General features: G+C 44.4%; 1 protein-coding gene across 1 annotated transcript in view; it reads right to left on the bottom strand.

Moving 5' to 3' along the window:
• ASCC2 (activating signal cointegrator 1 complex subunit 2) overlaps nt 1-12,702 on the bottom strand; it is a 50,328-nt gene extending 37,626 nt beyond the window's left edge. Inside the window, exons 1-7 of the mRNA XM_065417581.1 lie at nt 12,636-12,702; nt 9,339-9,438; nt 8,138-8,296; nt 7,594-7,764; nt 5,587-5,716; nt 2,426-2,493; nt 728-838 (exon numbers count right to left, since the gene is read on the bottom strand). Coding sequence (XP_065273653.1) covers nt 728-838; nt 2,426-2,493; nt 5,587-5,716; nt 7,594-7,764; nt 8,138-8,296; nt 9,339-9,419 — 720 coding nt within the window. The 5' untranslated portion in view covers nt 9,420-9,438; nt 12,636-12,702. The remainder of the gene's footprint in view (nt 1-727; nt 839-2,425; nt 2,494-5,586; nt 5,717-7,593; nt 7,765-8,137; nt 8,297-9,338; nt 9,439-12,635) is intronic.
• Between the last annotated feature and the right edge of the window lie 8,111 nt (nt 12,703-20,813).

The raw sequence follows: 20,813 nt of genomic DNA, 5'->3' as shown, positions 1-20,813 counted from the left end.
GAAGGCAGGGGGCTGGACTCGACTCAATGACCTTTCAAGGTCCCTTCCAGTTCTAGGAGATAGGATAGGTTAGCGTGGTGAGAGTCTGGGGTAGACCTGCACTCCTCCACCACCACCGGGACTCCCTGTGTGCTCTCCCTGCTGTTCCCCTCTCCCAGACACTTAGCCAGCTGCAACCTCATACCCCTGATAACCTCATCATGCCCCTACTGGGGAGTGCACCTCCCAGTTTGAAAACTAACCCTATATATGATTTGTACAGTTAAAGTGCCTGGAGATTTACATTATCAGACTATAAACTCTTTTAATATGTGCTTATACAGCACCTAGCACAATGGGGCCCTTCCCTGCACCACTGCTATACACATAATAATTTTGAAGGAAGGGACTATATAAATGGAAGATCAACATCATAAAGCTATTTTGCAGTTATTCAGTTATTGCTTTATTTCACAATATGCCCTTTCACACTGCTTAGCAGGGGTTGGAAAGGAAAGCAGATAAAGGTCATACCAGCATTTATGGGGGGAAAGGCAACCCAAAATGAATAGAAGAACAAAGAATACAGAACTCTGAGTCACATGATAAGCACTGAAACAATGACTAGGAACCATATGCTGAATGAGACCTAAGTATCTGAGAACTCAATGCGGGGTTAACAGTCTGTGGTTAGCTTAGCAAAAAAAAATGATGTACACAGAGGGAAAGGTTACAGCAATAACTCCACCTGGAGAGGCATGGCACTAGGAGTCACTTTGACTCTTTCTTCCAGTTTCTGGGGCTTGGCTGAGGCCCCATCACATTGCAAGCCACACTCCTGCAGAACGTTGTTGAACACCTGGATCACAAAGAGCAAACCATTATTACATCAGACAGGCTAATGCACCCAGGTGTGTTCTATCTTGTCAGTAGTCCTTTTATGACTGGCAGCTGAACTGAACAAAAGACATTGCTATTTACACACAATGGAGAGCTGCCTAACCTGAAAGCAGGGACAAATTTACCTGCATCTTTCTCTCACAGCCTACAACAGGGGTCGGCAACCTTTGGCACGCGGCCCATCAGGGAAATCCGCTGGCGGGCTGGGACAGTTTGTTTACCTGCAGGGTCCGCAGGCTTGGCTGATCGCAGCTCCCACTGGCCGCAGTTCGCCGTTCCAGGCCAATGGGGGCTGCAGGAAGTGGCGTGGGCCGAGGAATGTGCTGTCCACTACTTTTCACAGCCCCCATTAGCCTGGAACGGCAAACCACGGCCACTGAGAACTGCGATCAGCCAAGCCTGCGGGCGCTGCAGGTAAACAAACTGTCCCAGCCCGCCAGCGGATTTCCCTGACGGGCCGCGTGCCAAAGGTTGCCGATCCCTGGCCTAGAACTTAAGAAACAACTCTATTAGAGTTGCATCTTTGGAGAGTTGCAACTTTGGAGGCCCTGACCAGAGCTGGTTATAAGATGAACAGAGGGACTACAGGCATTTTTTGAAGTTGAATACTTGGGTTTATACTGCTTTTCCTTATAATCACCAAGTGTTTTTCTTTGGACTGGTATATGCGTGCATGCAAATATACTGATGCTCTTTCTGTGACAATGTTAACTAACAAAACATCTAACACACAGTATGCAAAGCAGAGCTCTGTAAACCCAAAGTAATTGCTTCAAGACATACACCACATACAATGGGCAGAATCTTCACTGCCCTTCAAATAACTGTTTTGAATGGATAATCTGGCATCACAGAGCACTTCTACACATGACACCATCTCTCACATGAGTGCTCCTGGACCACTGAGTTTAGCACACCCAAAGCATGATGGAGATGGAGACACGGGAGTTCAAAGAGAACAGAAAGCCATCCCAGCTCTCTTGGCAAAATGACTTTTTAAAAATTATTTGTTTGAGGACTAAAACACAAATTTTCCCATTGCAATGATGCCAAGGCATCTTGATTCATATTCAAATTAAATATGAGCATAGCCCAGTCAGCTTGGGGAAATTCTTACTGCTCAGAGCAACGAAAGCTCAGAACATTGGACCTGGCTAATATCTGTATAGGAGCAATTTATGTATCTTGGTTCCAAAGATATTTTCATTCTCTCCTGTGAGCTTACTGGGTGTTATCACTAGTGTAAATGTGTCAGTTTCTTGATTTGGGGAGGGGAAAATGGGCACTTCCTATATGAACTATCTAGCAAAGGAAGTCCCAAGGATTCACAGCAAGGAGAGTGTCATAAACAGGTAGGATGTAAGGGGGTTAGCTGTAAGTAACCATTGTAGATAAAAGCTATCTAACATAAGTTGGTAGAACTAAGGGGATCAAATACAAAGAAACACAAACATTCTGCCAGCCTGCAACTATACCTCCTGGGACTGTGTCAGAGCCTCCCCCGGGGGCTCAGAAAACCACCCCAAGCCAGATAAAGAGGCAGTACCTGGAGGATTGTGGGCACTGTTTCATTCAAGTCACTGAAGTAACTTGATTGCTGAGTGAAGATGTTTTCTGAAAGGAGAGGAGGAAAAAATCCATTCCAGATTCATTCAAATGTCCAGCCCAACAAGCAGCCTCACACCAAGCAACGTCCTTATGTACTATCCACAGCATCTTCTCTAAAAATAAGACTTGTAACCACCCAGGGTGGAACTATTGACCTATACCCACCACAAGTACAGTGCTTGTTCCTATACAGCTGACCATTTCCTAACAGTTCAGTGCAGCTGGAGAACATAAAAACGGCCACACTGGATCAGACCAAAGGACCATCCAGCCCAGTATCCTGTCTTCCGACAGTGGCCAATGCCAGGTGCCCCACAGGGAATAAACAGTACAGGTAAGCATCAAGTGAACCATCCCCTGTCGCCCATTCCCAGCTTCTGGCAAACAGAGGCTAGGGACACCATCCCTGCCCATCCTGACTAATAGCCATTGATGGACGTATCCTTCATGAATTTATCTAGTTCTTTTTTGAACCCTGTTATAGTCTTGACCTTCACAACATCCTCTGGCAAAGAGTTCCACAGACTGACTGTGCATTGTGAGAAAAAGTACTTCCGTTTGTTTGTTTTAAACCTGCTGCCTATTAATTTCATTTGGTGACCCCAAGTTCTTGTGTTATGAGAAGGAGTAAATAACACTTCCTTATTTAATTTCTCCACACCAGTCATGATTTTATAGATCTCTATCATATTCCCCCTTAGTTGTCTCTTTTCCAAGCTGAAAAGTCCCAATCTTATTAACCTCTCCTCATATGGAAGCCATTCCATACTCCTAATCATTTTTGTTGCCCTTTTCTGAACCTTTTCCAATTCCAATATATCTTTTTTGAGATGGGGCGACCACATCTGCACGCAGTATTCAAGATGTGGGCATACCATGGATTTATATAGAGGCAATATGATATTTTCTGTCTTATTTTCTATCCCTTTCTTAATGATTCCCAATATTCTGTTCGCTTTTTTGACTGCAGCTGCACATTGAGTGGATGTTTTCAGAGAACTATCCACAGTGACTCCAAGATCTCTTTCTTCAGTGGTAACAGCTAATTTAGACCCCATCATTTTATAAGCGTAGTTGGGATTATGTTTTCCAATGTGCATTACTTTGCATTTATCAACACTGAATTTCATCTGCCATTTTGTTGCCCAGTCACCCAGTTTTGTGAGATCCTTTTGTAGCTCTTCACAGTCTGCTTGGGACTTAACTATCTTGAGTAGTTTTGTATCGTCTGCAAATTTTGCCATCTCACTCTTTACTCCTTTTTCCAGATCATTTATGAATATGTTGAATAGGACAGGTCCCAGTACATATCCCTGGGGGACACCACTATTTACCTTTCTCCATTCTGAAAACTAACCATTTATTTCTACCCCTTTTTTCCTATCTTTTAACCAGTTACCAAGCCTTGAGAGGACCTTCCCTCTTATCCCATCACAGCTTACTTTGCTTAAGAACCTTTGGAGGGCTGGTAATGAGAATGTTCATTAGAACACAGTGTCTGAGGCGCTAGATGATTCAAGCACTGCACTGTTGGTTGAGTCAGTAAATAATATCACTAAATGCTCCTAGTTCCTTTATTTGACAGCTATAGTTGAGTTTTAATTGCTGATTCCATGTACGCCAGTAAATGTTCTATAGAATATTTTTTAAAGGTAATGAGGCCTTATCTTAATAATATAAGACTAAGTATTGCTCTCATTATCTTTTCAAAATACTCTGCAGAATAGCAGAGTGCTGTAAAATCTTAATTGAATAGTGGAGAGACATTGATTGCCCTTTTTCCGTGAATTACCAGACATGCTGTGCAGATTACCATGGTTCCACCACAAGGACAAACCTCTTGAAGAGTTTACACAGGTGTGTGAGACCTGTGAAACAGATTTCACAGAGAAGAATAAGGACAGGAAAAATCTGATTTTTTGCATTTGCACACCTGAATTGCACATGCAGATACCATGAGTGCATACACAAACAGTCAGGGAGACATGTCACAGGACATCTGTGTGCACAATTACTGCTGCTGCACACGTAATCACAGTAGTTGCATGTACCATTTAGACTAGGTTTTTGAAACTTAGACTTAAAAAAAAATACATTTTGACAAGAGGAGAAAGATCAGCATTCAAAAGTTAAAGTGTTTAGGCCTGGAAATTTGGAAAAAATCTTGTTTGAACAGCCTGTGTCACAAGATTTCTCGTACAGTACTTCCCATTTTAACTTGGATTGGATTAGAAATCCAACAATAGCCATCTTTCAAAGGAAGGAAAAAAGTTAAATTATTCAAACTTCAGAAAAGTCTGGTTTTGAATTTTAGATGAAGGATTCTATATCTTATTGTATCCAAAACTACATGCTCAGGTGGAAGATAAGGATCGCAGATGGTCCCTTGTGAAAATAATAGGGATAAATGCAGTGTCCAGACCAACTCGTCCTCTGACCATAAAACAGGTTCTAATGTCCAAGGCTGAGCTGTTGCTAAATGTATAATTGCTGCTGTGTTTGCTGACACAGGTAGTGCAGTGATGATTTCAGTTGGTAAAGTGCTTTGAGATACTTTGCAGCTAACAGGGACTCTATGAAAATCAAGTTCTATTTTCCCAGTTAAAGCTCTCTGTGGTCACACAACAATCACATTGTGGGTTTTGTCTAGCTGCCAGCTACAGGAGCAAAAGGCCCACTCTTAGCTGTCAGACTGCTCCCCCTTCCCTCATCCTGCAAAGAGTAAGGCTTTTCGGACTGTCTCTTCACCCACAGAGTCCCTTTACAGCCTCAGAGCTGCATTTTAACTAGCCAGAGGAGTTACTGTTCAGCAATAAAGAGACCCTGTAGCAGATCTAACTTAGGAAGCAAGACGGACTATGAAACAAACTTAGTTCTCCCAAACAGCAAAGTGTAATCCCCTCCCCATATCACCCATAAATAAAGATGGTTCACAAGAAAGTAAAAGAAAACCCATCTTATTCAGAAATCAAAACTTCTTATTTTATAAGGAAGAGTTTGTTCTGAGGTTGCTACACTCAGTAGCAACCCCACCCCCTTCAATGCCTGCCTTTCAGAGAAAAACTAGAAAGCCTCAAGCTGCTCCTAGCTTTGACTAACCAATCATCTTCTGAAGTAAGGTGCCATTTCCTTTCCCAAAGAGCACACACAGATCCAGAATCTTAGGGATGTCAAACAGGAAGTTATTGTAAAGAATTTCTCCAAAAACAGAGGGTGTGATGAAGTGTTCCTATTAAAAACAAGAGAAAACACATTAAAAAAAAAAAAAAAAAAAAAGACAAAATAAACTTTTAACAACTTGAAAGAGAATCCATATTCTACTCTGCATAGGGTTACCATATTTCAGGTTCCCATAAAGAGGACACTGTGGGAGAGGGAGTTGGGGGGGGGAGTGGAAGGGGGTATTTAGAGGATGCTGGAGGGGGGTGTACTGGGAGGGGGTATCTGGGGGAGGCTGGAGGGGTGTGTGTGTACTAGAAGAGAGGGATGCTGCAGGGGTTGCTGTGGCTGCAAGGAAGTGACCAATCAGCTGCAAGGACCAATCATGACATGGAGACAGCTCTTTCTGAGCTGCAACATCAGCTAGTTAGCTCACAAAAATCCAGACATTGCCTCTTATTTGAAAAATCCACTCAGACAGAGGGTGGAGGATCAAAAAAGAAAAAATGTCCAGATGTATGGTAACCCTAACTCTGCAAGGATTACAGCATTTACAGTAATAATAATACTTATACATTCTCTAACCCAAGTACCTCAAAGCACTTCAAAACTGCCACCCCTGTGAGGTAGGCAAGCATTTTACAGATTTGGAAGCCAAGGCACTGAGGAATTAAGTTCCTTGCCTAAGATCACTTCATCACTGGCAGATAGGAACAGAACCCAGGACTCCTAATTTACATCACAGTGCTCTAAACCCCTACACCAACTCCATCTTGCAGATATAACTCGTGTAACTAACATGTTAGGCTGGAAATGTTTTTGAAATTCTAAATGACAAAGGTCTTCAAACTAAAATTCTCATTGCTCCTGAAATGGAGAAGTATCCAATTTAAAGAATAATAGTGGAAGCAATGACTAATAAAAGAAAGATTTACTTATGATGGCAAACATTATCCATCCAAAGCGAATGGTAGAGGGTGTGTTGCATGTGTTCTCCCAGTTAATACAGAGGACAAGGAGTTAGGATTGCTGGGTTCTATTTTTAGCACTCTCACTAATTTGCTATGTGGCAACAGGCAAACCATTGACTTCAATTTACCCAAATACTTAGCTACCTCATTGGAGCTGTGAGGTTTAATCGATTAATGTCTGTACAGTATTCCGGCTTAGATGAAAGGCTCTGCAGAAGTGTGGAGTACTTTTATTGAAGTGATGCTAACTACAAGATACAGCACTTCTTTCATCTGTTCTCTTCCCACTCCTCCAACACCCACACTGAGATCTTTTCTCAAAACAGACTGAAATTGACCATCATGACAATGCATATTCTTAAAATAAACCAAGGAGGATTACAGGTCAGTAATTATTAAAACCTGAGGACAGAATGAGTTTCCTTAAGGCTCTTGTGAAACTTTCACCTCTGCTAATGAGCACTGCACTCACACACCCTTCATTCTGATGCAAAGAAAATTGTAATTAGATGCAATTTTACCTCAGCCATAGGGAGAGGCAGAAATTTGGAGAAAGTGCAATGACAGACAAGTCTCAGTCTGAGTTGCATGACTTGATGCCTGGACCAGGGCAGCAGGTGGCATGAGAGCGGTCACCAACACATGGCTACAGGAGCCTCTGACAGCCTCGCACACCTTTTATGCAGCCCTGCAAAGGCTGGACCCATTTATAATGCCACACCTTGCTAACCTATTATTAAGAGTAGCATTTTCCTTTGTGAAAAAGATTAATGCATTCATTACACACTTGAGATAGTTCTATCCTTTGCTGATTGGTGACTATCTTTGTGGAAACTATTGGAATGAGAAAAATAGGGGCTAAAAAAGGAAGGCAGCTGGGAGAGATGAATAGGAAACACAGTTTGTTTCCCAAAATGTCTATCAATTTTTGTAAGCCATACAGTGTGCAGTGAGGGTAAGAAGAAGAGGTATTTACTTTGGACTCCTTGTGAGTGGACATTCTGAGGAAGGTTAGGAAGACACTCTGATGAAGGCATTTCTGCATGTCATTCACCTCCGGAGGGAAATCAAATGATGCATCAAACTTGCGAGGGGCATGGCACAGGTACGAATCCAGGCATTTCTGAAGTGTCTCATCAAATATGACCTAATACAACAGAACAAAGGCAAGTGGGGAGAAGGAAAGATGAAGCATACACAGTAGTACACCACATCACATGACACATATGCAGCGCATGGTATTTAAATTCATCAGTGAGCCAAAGAGATCAAAGGTGTTCAGAGGAGTCCATGGTCCATTGATTCCAAACTAGCAGTTTTAAAATTCATTAAAAATTGTAATATTTCCTTAAAGATTTTTGATAATCTTAATGTCACACGATCCAAAATTAAGATGTTTGGGTACTAGCAACAAAAGGCAATTATGAGCCTTCATCAGACACATTAATTAAACCTACTTATTTTTCTAAGCACTCATATAAGTCACAGGTTTTTATTTATTATCTATTCAGTAACATTACCTGGCACCAAAATTTATCATGAGGCAAAGCCAGAAGCCAGTTCAGATCATCTGCAATGAATTTTGCTCGTTCCAAGAACTCCTCCACTAGAGCAGGGTCTCTGACTTTAGGGGGTGGTTTATATAGCACAAAAGACCTATCAGCCTTCATTTCTGGATGCTACAGAAAGCAAAAAGACAATGTGTTAACAAACCAGGGACCAAGAAACAAGAATTCCTCTTAACCATTTATGCAGCCAGGGACCTCTCTCATATTTTTAGGAAACTGGTGTGTGGTTATCAGGAATCCATCCTCTTATGTTCACTGGCAGTTCTCCCCGCTCTTTACTCTTTAAAACACTGCAGATCAGTGGTTCTGCATCATCCTTATTTTTCCAATAATATTTTCAGAATCCTGCACAGTTCAGTACATGTTGCTCCTTGTATCCCATTCAGATAAATAGCTGACAAGCAACTCCCACACCTCCAAAACAAACAGCAGCAGCTCAAAGTCATTCCTTTGAAATGTTTCTCCCTTTCAATACTGATGCTTGAGCACCTTCCAGAGTCAAGCTGATTGGACTATCCAGTACAGAAATCAAACAGGTTATCGTCCTTTAGCGCAGCTCGCATTACACGGAGATCTGACTTAAGCCTGTGGTTGCAAATCCACATGGGCGAGCACACAGAATGTGGTGACACAGAGGAACCAACACTGATGCTCCACCTCAGAGTTAAACTTCTAAACTGAGTTTCAAATATCTCTCCACTACAGGAATATCAACACTACCCATCAAGCAATTCGCGGAATGAAGACTACGTTTATAATAAACTTGGGATACACCATAGAACAAAAGCCCCAAATAGTTTCAATACACTATTGTGGGGAGGGATAGCTCAGTGGTTTGAGCATTAGCCTGCTAAACCCAGGGTTGTGAGCTCAGTCCTTGAGGGGGCCATTATAGGGATCTGGGGCAAAAATCTGTCTGGGGATTGGCCCTGCTTTGAGCAGGGGGTTGGACTAGATGACCTCCTGAGGTCCCTTCCAACCCTGAGATTCTGTGATTCTATGAACATGTAGACTTCAAATAAAGCCTCCTCCTATAGGGAAGCTGTTTGGATTTCACTGAATTTTTGTTCCAGAGCCAGTTTTGCTAAAGTCACTTCTTGAAATGAGAGAACAATTTGTTGAATATTTTCATTTAAAAAACAACACAGCTCACCAATGCTGGTGAAGTCCTCAGTTTCCCTGTGTTTGGATCAGTCTCTGTCAGCTGGAGTTCATCCAAGGGCAATACTGGCATTGTGCTGAGATCTCTCTGTCTTTGGCAAACACCAACATAAAAGCGGTATGAGGAAATGTTTACAGAAACAATTAACCAACAACAAAACAAGACAGGTTATAGCCTTCTATAAAACGCACCCCTAGAGGCTGGAAGCACATCAATACAAAGGAAACCTTTACACCACCAAACATCAGACTTTAGGAGATATCCAAGGATTAGGTGCATAGGCCACAGAAAAAGCACAGTTCCCCTTGCCTTATAGAGTACAGCCATATTCTCTTTACAGCATTTACACCAAGCAGTCACAAAGACATCTACAGGAGCACCAAAAAGAATTTTTGTTGGTGTAGTTTCTTTTGTGTAAATGCTTATAATTCTCACATGGTTACTGAAAAGCCCTGTTAAGACCTCTCCTTTGTAGAGCCCTGTAGCAATAGTCTCTGTCCAGATGTCAGAAATTCTAAGGGCAGTCATAAGACATCCTGCTAACATGTTATCAAAAGAAGATTCTGTGTTCTTATGAAACAAGTTTATTAAATGACTATATACATAATATATATTTTTAAGGACATGAGATTAGACTAGAAAAGATGTTCTAGCTTTCACCTTTCTTCTATGCCATTGCTTATATGATTCTGTACAAGCCCCTGTATTCTCACTGAAACTGTTATTATAAAATTAGTTCTATTAAATGAAAAACCTTGCTAAGGCAATTCAAGAGAAGATGTACCATTAAAAACATCCTTAAAAATCCCAAATATTAAAAAGCTTGGAAACCACAAGCTCAACAAAGCTTTTGTTATTTAATTTCTGCGGTTTTATAAAAGTATGATCATTTATTTCAAATGCTGTTAAAAAGTTGTATTCAAGTTAAAGTTTAAGACCCTGATCCTAAAGTTAGATCAACGCCTGTGGACCCTTATCCTCAGGCAGAACCACATGTATGCCATGTTCACCCACATGGATCCAAATGCAGCATCCAAGCATAAGCTGGAAATTACAGACTCTGTGGGTATATCTACACCACAGCTCTAAGTGAACCTCTAGCTCAGGCAGACAGACTAGTAGGGCTCAAGATAGTGCACTAAAAATACCAAAGTGGATGTTCCAGCTCAGGCTGGAGCTCAGGCTCAGAAGCCTTGGGGTCAGATGGGCTTGAGAGCCCGAGGTTCCACCTGTGCCAGAACATCCACATTGCTATTTTTAGCACACTAGCTTGAGCCCAGCTAGGGTAAATCTGTGTACCCATGCTAGGAGACTTGCTCCCAGGCGCAGTGTAGACATACCCTGAAAGGCTGAGGCTTTTGTCCATTTGTCATCTGAAATTTTAGATGACAAAACCTTTAATGTTTAACCTTTTAGATAAATTGATCTTATGACAAAAGGATTTCTTATAAAATCCATTTAACAACAAATATATTTCACCATGCTAATCCCAATATACAACCACTGCGGTCCTTGGGTGGGGGGGAAAGAGAACTATTTATAGGATTCTAAAAGCAATTAAAATGGTAAGCTTCCCACCAGTGTTTTAAAAATATAGAAATTTTCACATTTCTATGATAAATCACTGAGGCTGAAAAACCACAAGGATATTGTTTTTATTGTGAAACAAATTACATTATTTTCCAGTCTTCGACACAAAATCAATTCTGCACTTAAATTTCTAAAAACTGTTTTTAAAAATCTACTATACACACACACACACCCCTTTAAAAAAAACAACAGCAGCCTGATTTTCTTGGTGCTCAGCACCAAGAACTCCAGCTGAAGTCAACAGGAGTTGACCTTTCAGTACCTATGAAAGTTAGGCTGCCGACCAATAGATTGTTGAGCTAAAAATGAAAAGGAGGGGCCAAATAATCTTGAACTACGGAGCATCCATAAGGATCAGGCAAGACTACTAACATATACATTTTCCTATGAGCTTTGGTGTAAGCCTTGAGGACACAACTCCCTTTGTATAGCTTTGGGGCTGCGTCAGCAGATGGAACTAGTGTAAAAGCCGAGCAACTCTGCCAAGGGAAGACTGAATTACTCTTCAGTGAGTGTCATAGTCCTGTCACACTGAAATGCTGTTTATAACCTATCTCCTGAGGGATCCCAGGGGACGTACGCTCAGGTGCAGAAGACAGGAGACACCTGCGGGACAAGATGTCACATTGGCCCTCATATGCTACATCAAATAACACAACAGTGCTGATTAAAATGAGGGACTTGGTGGTACAGCTCCAGTGACTTGTGAAAAGAGCTGCAAACCTGCACTGATGTTACATAGGTCACACATATTATTAAAGAAACACCCCCACCCCACCACCCCCACCTCCAGGCATCGTCCCCAACTCCTTCAACTGTCCCACTTCCCCCAGCCATCCCCAACTCCCCACCCACAGGCACTGCCCCCCGACCCACCTCACTGTCCCCCAACTGTCCCACTGCCCCCCAGCCACTGCCCCACCCACAGGCACCGGCCCCCCAACCCACCCCGCTGCCCCCAACTGTCCCACAGCCCCCACCCACCCACCTAAAGGCACCAGCCCCCCCGACCTACCCCACTGCCCCCCAATTGTCCCACTGCCCCCAGTCAGCCCCACCTCCCTACCCACAGCCCCCCACCCACAGGCACCGGCCCCCCGACCTACCCCGCTGCCCCCCAACTGTCCCGCTGCCCCCACCCACAGGCACCGGCCCCCCAACCCACCCCGCTGCCCCCAACTGTCCCACAGCCCCCACCCACCCACTCACCCAAAGGCACCGGCCCCCCCGACCTACCCCACTGCCCCCCAATTGTCCCACTGACCCCAGTCAGCCCCACCTCCCTACCCACAGCCCACAGCCCCCCACCCAAAGGCACCGGCCCCCCCGACCTACCCCACTGCCCCCCAATTGTCCCGCTGCCCCCAGTCAGCCCCACCTCCCTACCCACAGCCCACAGCCCCCCACCCACAGGCACCGGCCCCCCCGACCTACCCCACTGCCCCCCAATTGTCCCGCTGCCCCCAGTCAGCCCCACCTCCCTACCCACAGCCCACAGCCCCCCACCCACAGGCACCGGCCCCCCCGACCTACCCCGCTGCCCCCCAACTGTCCCGCTGCCCCCACCCACAGGCACCGGCCCCCCAAACCCACCCAGCTGTCCCCGAATTGTCCCACTGCCCCCAGTCAGCCCCACCTCCCTACCCACAGGCACCTCCCCGAGCCACCCAGCCAGTCCCCGCGCAGCCGCGCACTCACCGGTCGCTCCGGTCCGTTACCGGCGAGTCCGGCTCTGACAGCTCAGCCCCGCCTCCCTCGGCCTGACACTTCCGGGGTCAAAGAGCGCTTCCGCCACAAGCAGGAAACGCGATAGTGGCGGAGTCCTCGCTCCCTTAGGACCGCTGATCCCGTCCGCTGGCCTAGTGCCTGGCTCTCCCCGGAACACGGCCGCCCTTCGCTCTCCCCGCGGGCCTAGGTCCGTTCCCCCAGCTGGAGGGACCCAGCGCCCCTCGCGGAGGCGGCTCCTCCCCCGCCCCGCGGCACGGGGCACTGCCGGGGCGGGGTAACGCGTCGAGGGGGCGGGGCTGAGCCCTGGCCCCAATGAAGCGCTGGGTAAGGCCGCCCCACCCCTGAGTGCCGGGTTTCTGAAGAGGGTCCCCGTGTCTCGCCTGCAGCATTGATACTGTCTGTGCCCAGGGCTGCTGCAGACAAAGGCTTACGATGCCCCCTCTGGACGGGAGCAGCCAGGCAAATAAACAGTTTGCAGCCTCCGTTCGCTGTGCTTCCCTCTGAAGATGAGGGCTGCTGCATGTCCCACATCATCCATGGTAGGCGCAGCCTTTCTGTTCCTGGCCAATTGCCAGCAGGGCCCTTGGGTGAACCTTGGCCACCTCTGCTCTGCTTTACTGATGCTGAAAAAGGAACACAGCCTGGAACACAATGGCTGCCTTTGCACCTGACTCAGAGAAGGACATAGCAGGGCCTTTGATGGGCACTTTGCCTCCATATATCTCATCCCTCAGATGTCAGCAACCATAGGGTTTGCTGACATTGGTAGCAGATGTCTCTCTAGAATGACATGATTAGCTGGGCTTTCAATAGCCAGTAAATCATTAAGGGGCTTGATTCAGTGCCAAGGAAAGTCAATGGGAGGTTTGTGATTTTTCCTTGTGCACCATGGTGGTAGCACTTTCCCAGAGCTGTACCACCTCACTGAATGAAATAAACAAAATCTCCAGCACCATGCTGGCTGCCTGAATAATGCTACCTAACTTCAAAGGCTTAACTGCTTCACTCCTGCTGAATATGCCTGGTATGTGAGCAAAACCCATGGCTACAATTGTCCTATTGTACTAAATGCTTCATGAAGTCCCAGGTTAGAACGACAGCAAAATGTTGTTGCAACAGGGATGCAGGAATGGAGCATCAGCTGCAAAGCAGATAAGATGTTATGTAATATAATAAAAGGAGATTTTTACAAAAAAGGACGGTTAGATTTTTTTTTTCCCCTGTGGAAGATGACAATGCAGCCTGTAACTTATCCTTCTGAGTCTTTTCCAGTTCACTGGCAATTGGAGGGCTCTGAGTATAGCAATAACTTGTACATGTATAGTGCTTTCCACCCGAGGATCTTAAAGTACTTTGCAAACTTGAGTAAGTTAAACTTCCCAGCCCACATGTGGTGGGAGAGGCAAGTATCACAATATGCAGATGGAATAAATGAGGCCCAGAAAATGTGTGATTTGTCTAAGTTCACACAAAAGTCCATGCCAGAGTAGGGAATAAAGCCTAGAACTTCCATGTGACCTTTGTGTCTAAGAGCTTGTGTACATGGGAAAGTTATACCAGTATAAGGTAAGGTGTGAATATAAACCAGTTTAGTTACTGCTATAACCCCTTGTGTTTAATATCAGAGGGCTGCCTTTGCTTTAGCTTTTGTTGGCCAGGAAGGATTTTAAACTAAACCAAATCAAGCCACTCTTATTCTGGAATAACTGGGCATATAGGAGTGTATACTGGTATAACTATATTGGCTCAATTATGCCAGTGTAAGTATACTGGCATAACTGGCAAAACTTTTCCGTGTGGACAAGCCCAAAGGCAGAGAGAAACATCCAAAAGTTACTTAGCTTTCAGTTTCAGCTGTGCAGTTCTTTTGGGTGCAAAAAGCACAAGGACAATTCTGGCTATAGCAGTAATCTGTAAAGATCTGATCCCACGCCCAACCTGAGAAATCATTTAAAAATAAAACTCCTTTCAGTGTGGCAGACAATTGGAATATGACTTTTTCTCCAAAGTGTTTGTATCATGCAGATCAAGTCTGTGGCTGTGCTTAGTACATAGCAGACTTCATCTTCAAAGCACTTTTACAAACAATTAATTAAACCTCCCAACCCTATTGTGAGGGAGGTATTATTATCCCCATTTTACAGATGAATAAACAGGAACAGAGAAGTAAGTGTGGGAGCCATGAAAGTATTTAGGTGCCTTAATCCTGTTTTTAGGCATAACTGTTATGCAGAAAAGTCCCACATGACTGCCGTTTAACCCTGTGGGCTACTAAAGTTACTTTGCACCTAAGTTTTTGCAGTAAAAGTTTCCTAGGTGCCTACATTTCTGCCTCTAAGCAACCACACTTGCTGCCTCATTCTAGGCACCTGGGCACCTAGCTCCTGCCTAAGCCCCAGAGTGATCCAGGCACCAGGGAACAATAGATGTTTGGCCACCTAAGTTGCATGGAGGGCCTGATCTAGTAGGCGCATTGAAGGCCACCTAGCTCCACACAAAGAGCTGGAAAGAGGAGGTCATTCTAACTCTTTCTCTGTCCCAATTCATAGTAAATTAAAGTGGAATAGTTTCAATGGGAGATGGAGGGATGCCCCCGACATCAGCATCTTCCATAGCCTAGTGCTGGCAAATCCCTTCAAATCTTTTCTCCCACTCTGGCAGAAGAGGGACTTGAAGTGGTGTCTTCTATAGCCTGAGTGAGTACCCTAACTCCTGGACTAAAGGTTACAAAGGGGGACTGCCTCTTTCCCCACACTCATGGCTGTTTCATGTGGAGTTAAGCAGCTGCTGATGGACCCACACACAACTTGGTTGTGTGGCAGAATGATTCTCTTCTCCAGGTTCATGAGTCACAAGCAGAGCGAGGTGCCTCTTTGAAACCTGGATTTAGATGCCCGACTCAGAGAGGGGTGGGACTTAGCACACACCTCTTTTGTCTGCATCACCTACTGGCTAACTTAGGCGGTTTGTATAGGCGCCTGACTTAAGTTTGGTGGATCTCAATGCAGTTCCTGTGATTTTCTAGGCACCTAAAAATTAGGTGTTGTGACACTCAGTATTGCAGTCCCTGAGTCCCCTTGTGGATCATGGCCTAAGTGACTTTCCCTAGAACATAGAGGGACTTCGTGTCCAAGTCAGAACCAAAATGTTCCTGGTTGCCAGGCCTGTGCTCAGGGCCACCAGGTCACACTCCCCAACATCTTTTTTCACAACAACCCTTTCATTGTAAACCGGTGTCACAAATGTTCACATGGAGTGAAAATGCAGCTGGTGTATAATACAAAAATAAATGTCTCCTATTCTGTTACAGGAAGAGACACGGGGATCTGGTTACCAGAATGACAACCAGTGCCTATCATAATCAGATATCTGCAGTTAAACTTTCCACCCACTGATTTCTTAAACTTTGTTTTCTCTCTGGTGTTTGAGGCAATTACTGTACAATACAAGCCTGACATTGCAGGACAAGTACCATTCTTGTCAGTTAACACATGCCCAACTGAAGTTAAAGAACAGGTTAGGCTTGTCAAGCTTATAAACACACACTAAACCCAGAGGAATCAAATTCCAGAACTAACTTTAACATTGGGGAACCTGTTACAAGCAGCCTTCTGGAGAGCAAAATATTTCCATTTCTGAAAGCTGGATTGTTGGCAGGTCCAATACACTTTTTTAACTAGACACACAATTCTACTGTCTTTGTGGAATTTCAAGAAGTAGTGTTGCAACTGGTGGTGTGAGGAGGAAGAAGAGATATCTGATGATGATGACTAGATGCTGCTGGATGCTGCAGATAAAAATGTTGGGTTGCTGTTGGCATTCACAGAGCATCTTCATGGGGATTGGTGCTTCTGGGGCTGAGAAGAGAGCACTGAGTGGTGGGATTGCATCGTAATGCAGGTTTGGGATGATGAGCAGTGGCTGCAGAACTTTCGGATGCACAAGGCCATATTCCTGGATCTGTGTGCCGAGCTCATCCCAGCGCATGAACACCAAAAGAGAGCTGCATTGACAATGAAGAAGCAAGTGGCGATCATGCCTTGGAAGCTTGCAACACCAGATTGTTACGAGTCAGTGAGCAGTCAGTCCAGAGTTGGAAAATCCACAGTGAGGGCCATTCTCATCCAAATGTGCAATGCCATTAAGCATCTCCTGTTGCACAGTGCATAACAGCTATTAAAAGAGCCAACCGTGGAGCTGTACAGCTAAAGAAGGCCTAAAAAGAGCATTTTAACAGTCAGCCATAGTAGTGTTGTGTGATACTTTTATGAATTAGTGAGCCTAGTATGTAAAGATCTTAAATATGGATAGGTTATTGACTCTTGTAATGAACTTTGTAAAGTGTCATTTATGCTTGGTATAAATTAATAAATATTCTCTGAGTTTCCAAAAATATAACTTTATTGTGTGCAAAGAAACAGGAAACAAAGTGCAAATATACAAGTTAAAAACAGTTTAGCAGCACCGTAAGAATATGACTAAGGCTACTATTTTATTACGGAGGCTGCAGAAGTCTCAGAATCTGTGACTTCCGAAGACCTCCATGACTTTAGCCTGCAGGCGGCTGGAAGCTGCAGGATACCGCCGCCACCCAAGGCAGCGGGGGCCCCAAGCTCTGAGGCAGTGGGGGTATGCCACAGCTCCTGGCCACTGCAAGTAGTGGGGGACCCCCGCAGCTCCCTGCCAACTCCACAGTTCCCCGCTGCTGGGGGTGGCAGAAAGATCTCTGGAGTTCCCAGCCGCTATGGGCGGCAGGAGGGACCCGGCAGCTCCCAGCTGCCATGGGCAGCAGGAGGGACCCCACATGAGAGACACAGAGACAGAAAGAGACTGACCTCAAGTAGTTGCATTCCTGGGGAAGATCCCGTATTTCAAGCCTCCTCTTGGAGCTTATCACATTTCTTGGAATGAAAATTCTGCTTTTGTGTCTTAGCACCAGCCAAGCCAGGAGTGTTTTTAATGCTCAGTTGGAATCTAGGAGATCAGTTATATATATCTGTCAAAAACCTAACTGTGCTACTGAAACCAGGGCACTCTTCCCAGGCTTTGACTTGTGACATCTTGATAATCTCAATGGTTACATTCAGTCCTGAATAATTTCCATCCACCTATAAATCATCTCAGAAGAAAGTTCTCTTTTGATAAAAGCCTTTTTCCCCAAAGTTCAATAGTTTGAAGAAGTTCTCCGCTTAGGGTCTGATCCAAACCCCACTGATCCCAATGACTTCAGTGGGCTTTGGATCAGTCCCTTAAAAAGGAATTTTTCTGTGGACCTCAGCAGTCTGTGAGATGTTTTTAATGTTTTGTCATAGATAGTCAGACAGACAAACGGGGGCCAGTGGCTGCACATAGATTCACCCTGGACTGTCAGGATTTAAGGGTTGTCTTATATCATTGGAAAGGTGATTTTCCCTAGATATGCAATAATATCTTAGATTTGATCTATGGCTTCAACGTCATCAGGCATTAAAGACCAAAGTAAACAAATGTATTTTTTTTGTTTGTAGAATTGCTTGAATTCTATTCATTTGTAAAATTAAATTCAATTAGCAGAACTCATACATTTATATATTTACATGTCATATTCATACGCCTTTGAAGGAAAGCTTCAATCGTTCATAACACCATCGAAAGACAAACACATAACACACAGATGACCAGATAAGAAAAAAAAAGCATATTGAATCAAAATGGACACTAAGGGTATGTCTACACTACAACTGGACACCTCCAGCTGGACCGTGCCAACTGACTCAGGCTCACAGGGCTCAGGCTAAGGGTCTGTTTAATTGGGGTGTTTGCCAAATAAAATTAAACATTAATAATTCATGTTTTAAAATTCATAATTTAACAGACATGACAGAAGTGCTGCTAAGATTGCAGCTTTCCAAACAACCTATCACATTATTTGAAGGGGAAGTCGACTGAACCTTCCAAGAGTTTACTCTAGTCACACTTTCCAGGAAGAAAATGTTGGCATGTTAATAATTAAATATTGAATATGGAAACATTACAAATGCTAATAAAACCATCAGCTTTTCCTAATGTCCTAACACAAATCATGCAGATATTTAACCCTACACCATCCTCTCCTTCCTATGCCTATACAATGGAGGGCACACAGGACGTGTACACCGAGGAAAACAAATTTCAGACCAGTACTCAAGTGACCTCAGGGTCTTAATTTGCTTAAGGGTAGAAGGCAGACAGTGTGTTTCTCAACTCTCATGGGTAGTATTGTCTAGTGGTCTGGAGTTAGGGCCTGGGAGCCAGAACCTTTCAGTTCTAGTCTCACCCTGCCACTGACTGGCCGAGTGACTTTGGGCATGTCACTTAATTTCTCTGTATCTGTCTTTTGCCTCGTGTCACTTACCAAGGCACATGAGATCTGCTGGAATGACCTTGTTTACCACCCCAAAGTTCAATCTGGATCACATCAGGGACATTACTGAGCAACATGCCCAAAGACCCTGGGCACAGCAGCCTTTCCAGTCCATAGAAGACTCCATGGTCATTGCTCCCTATGCCCTTCAATGTGGCATGAACTCTTCCCCCTACCCCTCCATGCCAGGGGAAAACAAAGAATCATGACTACACCAACCTGTGACAGCCACAGCATTAGCCACCAAGCACTGTGTGCTACATGTTTTGTAACATGAATGAAACACTGTTATATGTATTTAATATGCAATCCTGTATGCTTATTGTTTCCATATTTATATTTTTTATAAACATGGGTCATACTTAAGGCTAAGATTTTTTCACGGATCTTTTTAGTAAAAGTCACGGAAGGTCATGGGCAATAAAGAAAAATTCACCGAGGAAAATTCACCGAAGCTGGTGACCTGTCCGTGACTTTTACTAAAAAGATCCATCACAAAAGTGGAGCCGCTAGGCAGCTGCAGGGGCCTGGCTGGGAGCTCCAGGTTCCCCCTCCCTCACAGCCCTGAGCTGTGGGGTCCCCTACTGCCAGAGGCCAGGAGCTGCAGCCACCAGCAAAGAGCTGTGGGGTTCCCCCTCGCTCCTGGCTGCTCAGAGCCCTCTGGCGCCCGCGGCGGCATTTCGGTGGCGACGCCTCTGGATGACACTGCTTCTCGGCGGCATTTCGGCCGATGCTCATCCACCGGCCAGTACGCGGGCGCACTTAGACGCCCCAGCGGGCGCCATGGCACCTGCGGGCACCACATTGGGGACCCCTGCTCTAAGGTGCCAGGAGGACTCCTCATTGTTTTTGCTGATACAGACTAACACGGCTACCACTATTGAATGGTTAAAAGATTATATATATTACAAATGCTTGCAAGGTCCTTATATCAGATTTGTAGCAGTGATGGATCAGTCTGCAAGCTTGCAAAAGTCTCTCTGGAATCATCCCAAAAGGTTAGAATCCAAATGCAGTTTAGATATAAAGCCTGATGGAGTCTTTCCATGCGTTTTCCAGGGTATTCCAAATTAATAACTACTTGGAAGATCTCAGTGCCACAGCTTAAGCTTTCCTTATTTAAAGTTCAGCAGACTAGAGATGCAGGATCAGGCCTGAGGTTTCACTTCTATAGCTGAAGCAGGCTGTTAAGAGTTTTAAGAACAGCATGTGACTAAGGATTCTTCTTTGTTGAGTGCACACTGACTCACCACTTTGAAGTTAACATTCAATTTCCTATGAATACACAGGTAATCTAGTTATACTATAAAACAACAGCCAGGTATTCATTATAATAGAGACAGATAAGATGAAGACAATGTAGATAATAATATTAGTTTCCAGCAGTATCTCACATTTTTTATCTTAAGGTTAACTGAACACAGGCGCATACATAATGTAAGGCAATTAAGTCATTAAAAGAATTTAGCACGGAAAAGCTAATTTGGTTACACTGATAAACTTCTAACAGGATACAGGTACACAGCCAAACACATTTAGCATCTATCCTTGACTTCTATTACTACAAGTGAATTGGTTAATGATTGCTGCTCTAATACATCTCTTTGAAATTCACATACAAGTGAATTGTCCAGATACAATTGTAATGCCTCTGGTTAAGTTGTTCTGGGTCATGCACAGGTTGGCTGGTCTGCCAGTGTCACAGGTGTTATAGGTGATAACAGTTTCATCATTTTGTTATGAGGTAGGGGGTGCATATATGCATA

Source organism: Emys orbicularis, chromosome 16 (assembly GCF_028017835.1).
Source record: "Emys orbicularis isolate rEmyOrb1 chromosome 16, rEmyOrb1.hap1, whole genome shotgun sequence".
NCBI classification, from domain to species: Eukaryota; Metazoa; Chordata; order Testudines; family Emydidae; genus Emys; species Emys orbicularis.
This window is presented reverse-complemented; position numbering and strand designations above follow the sequence as displayed.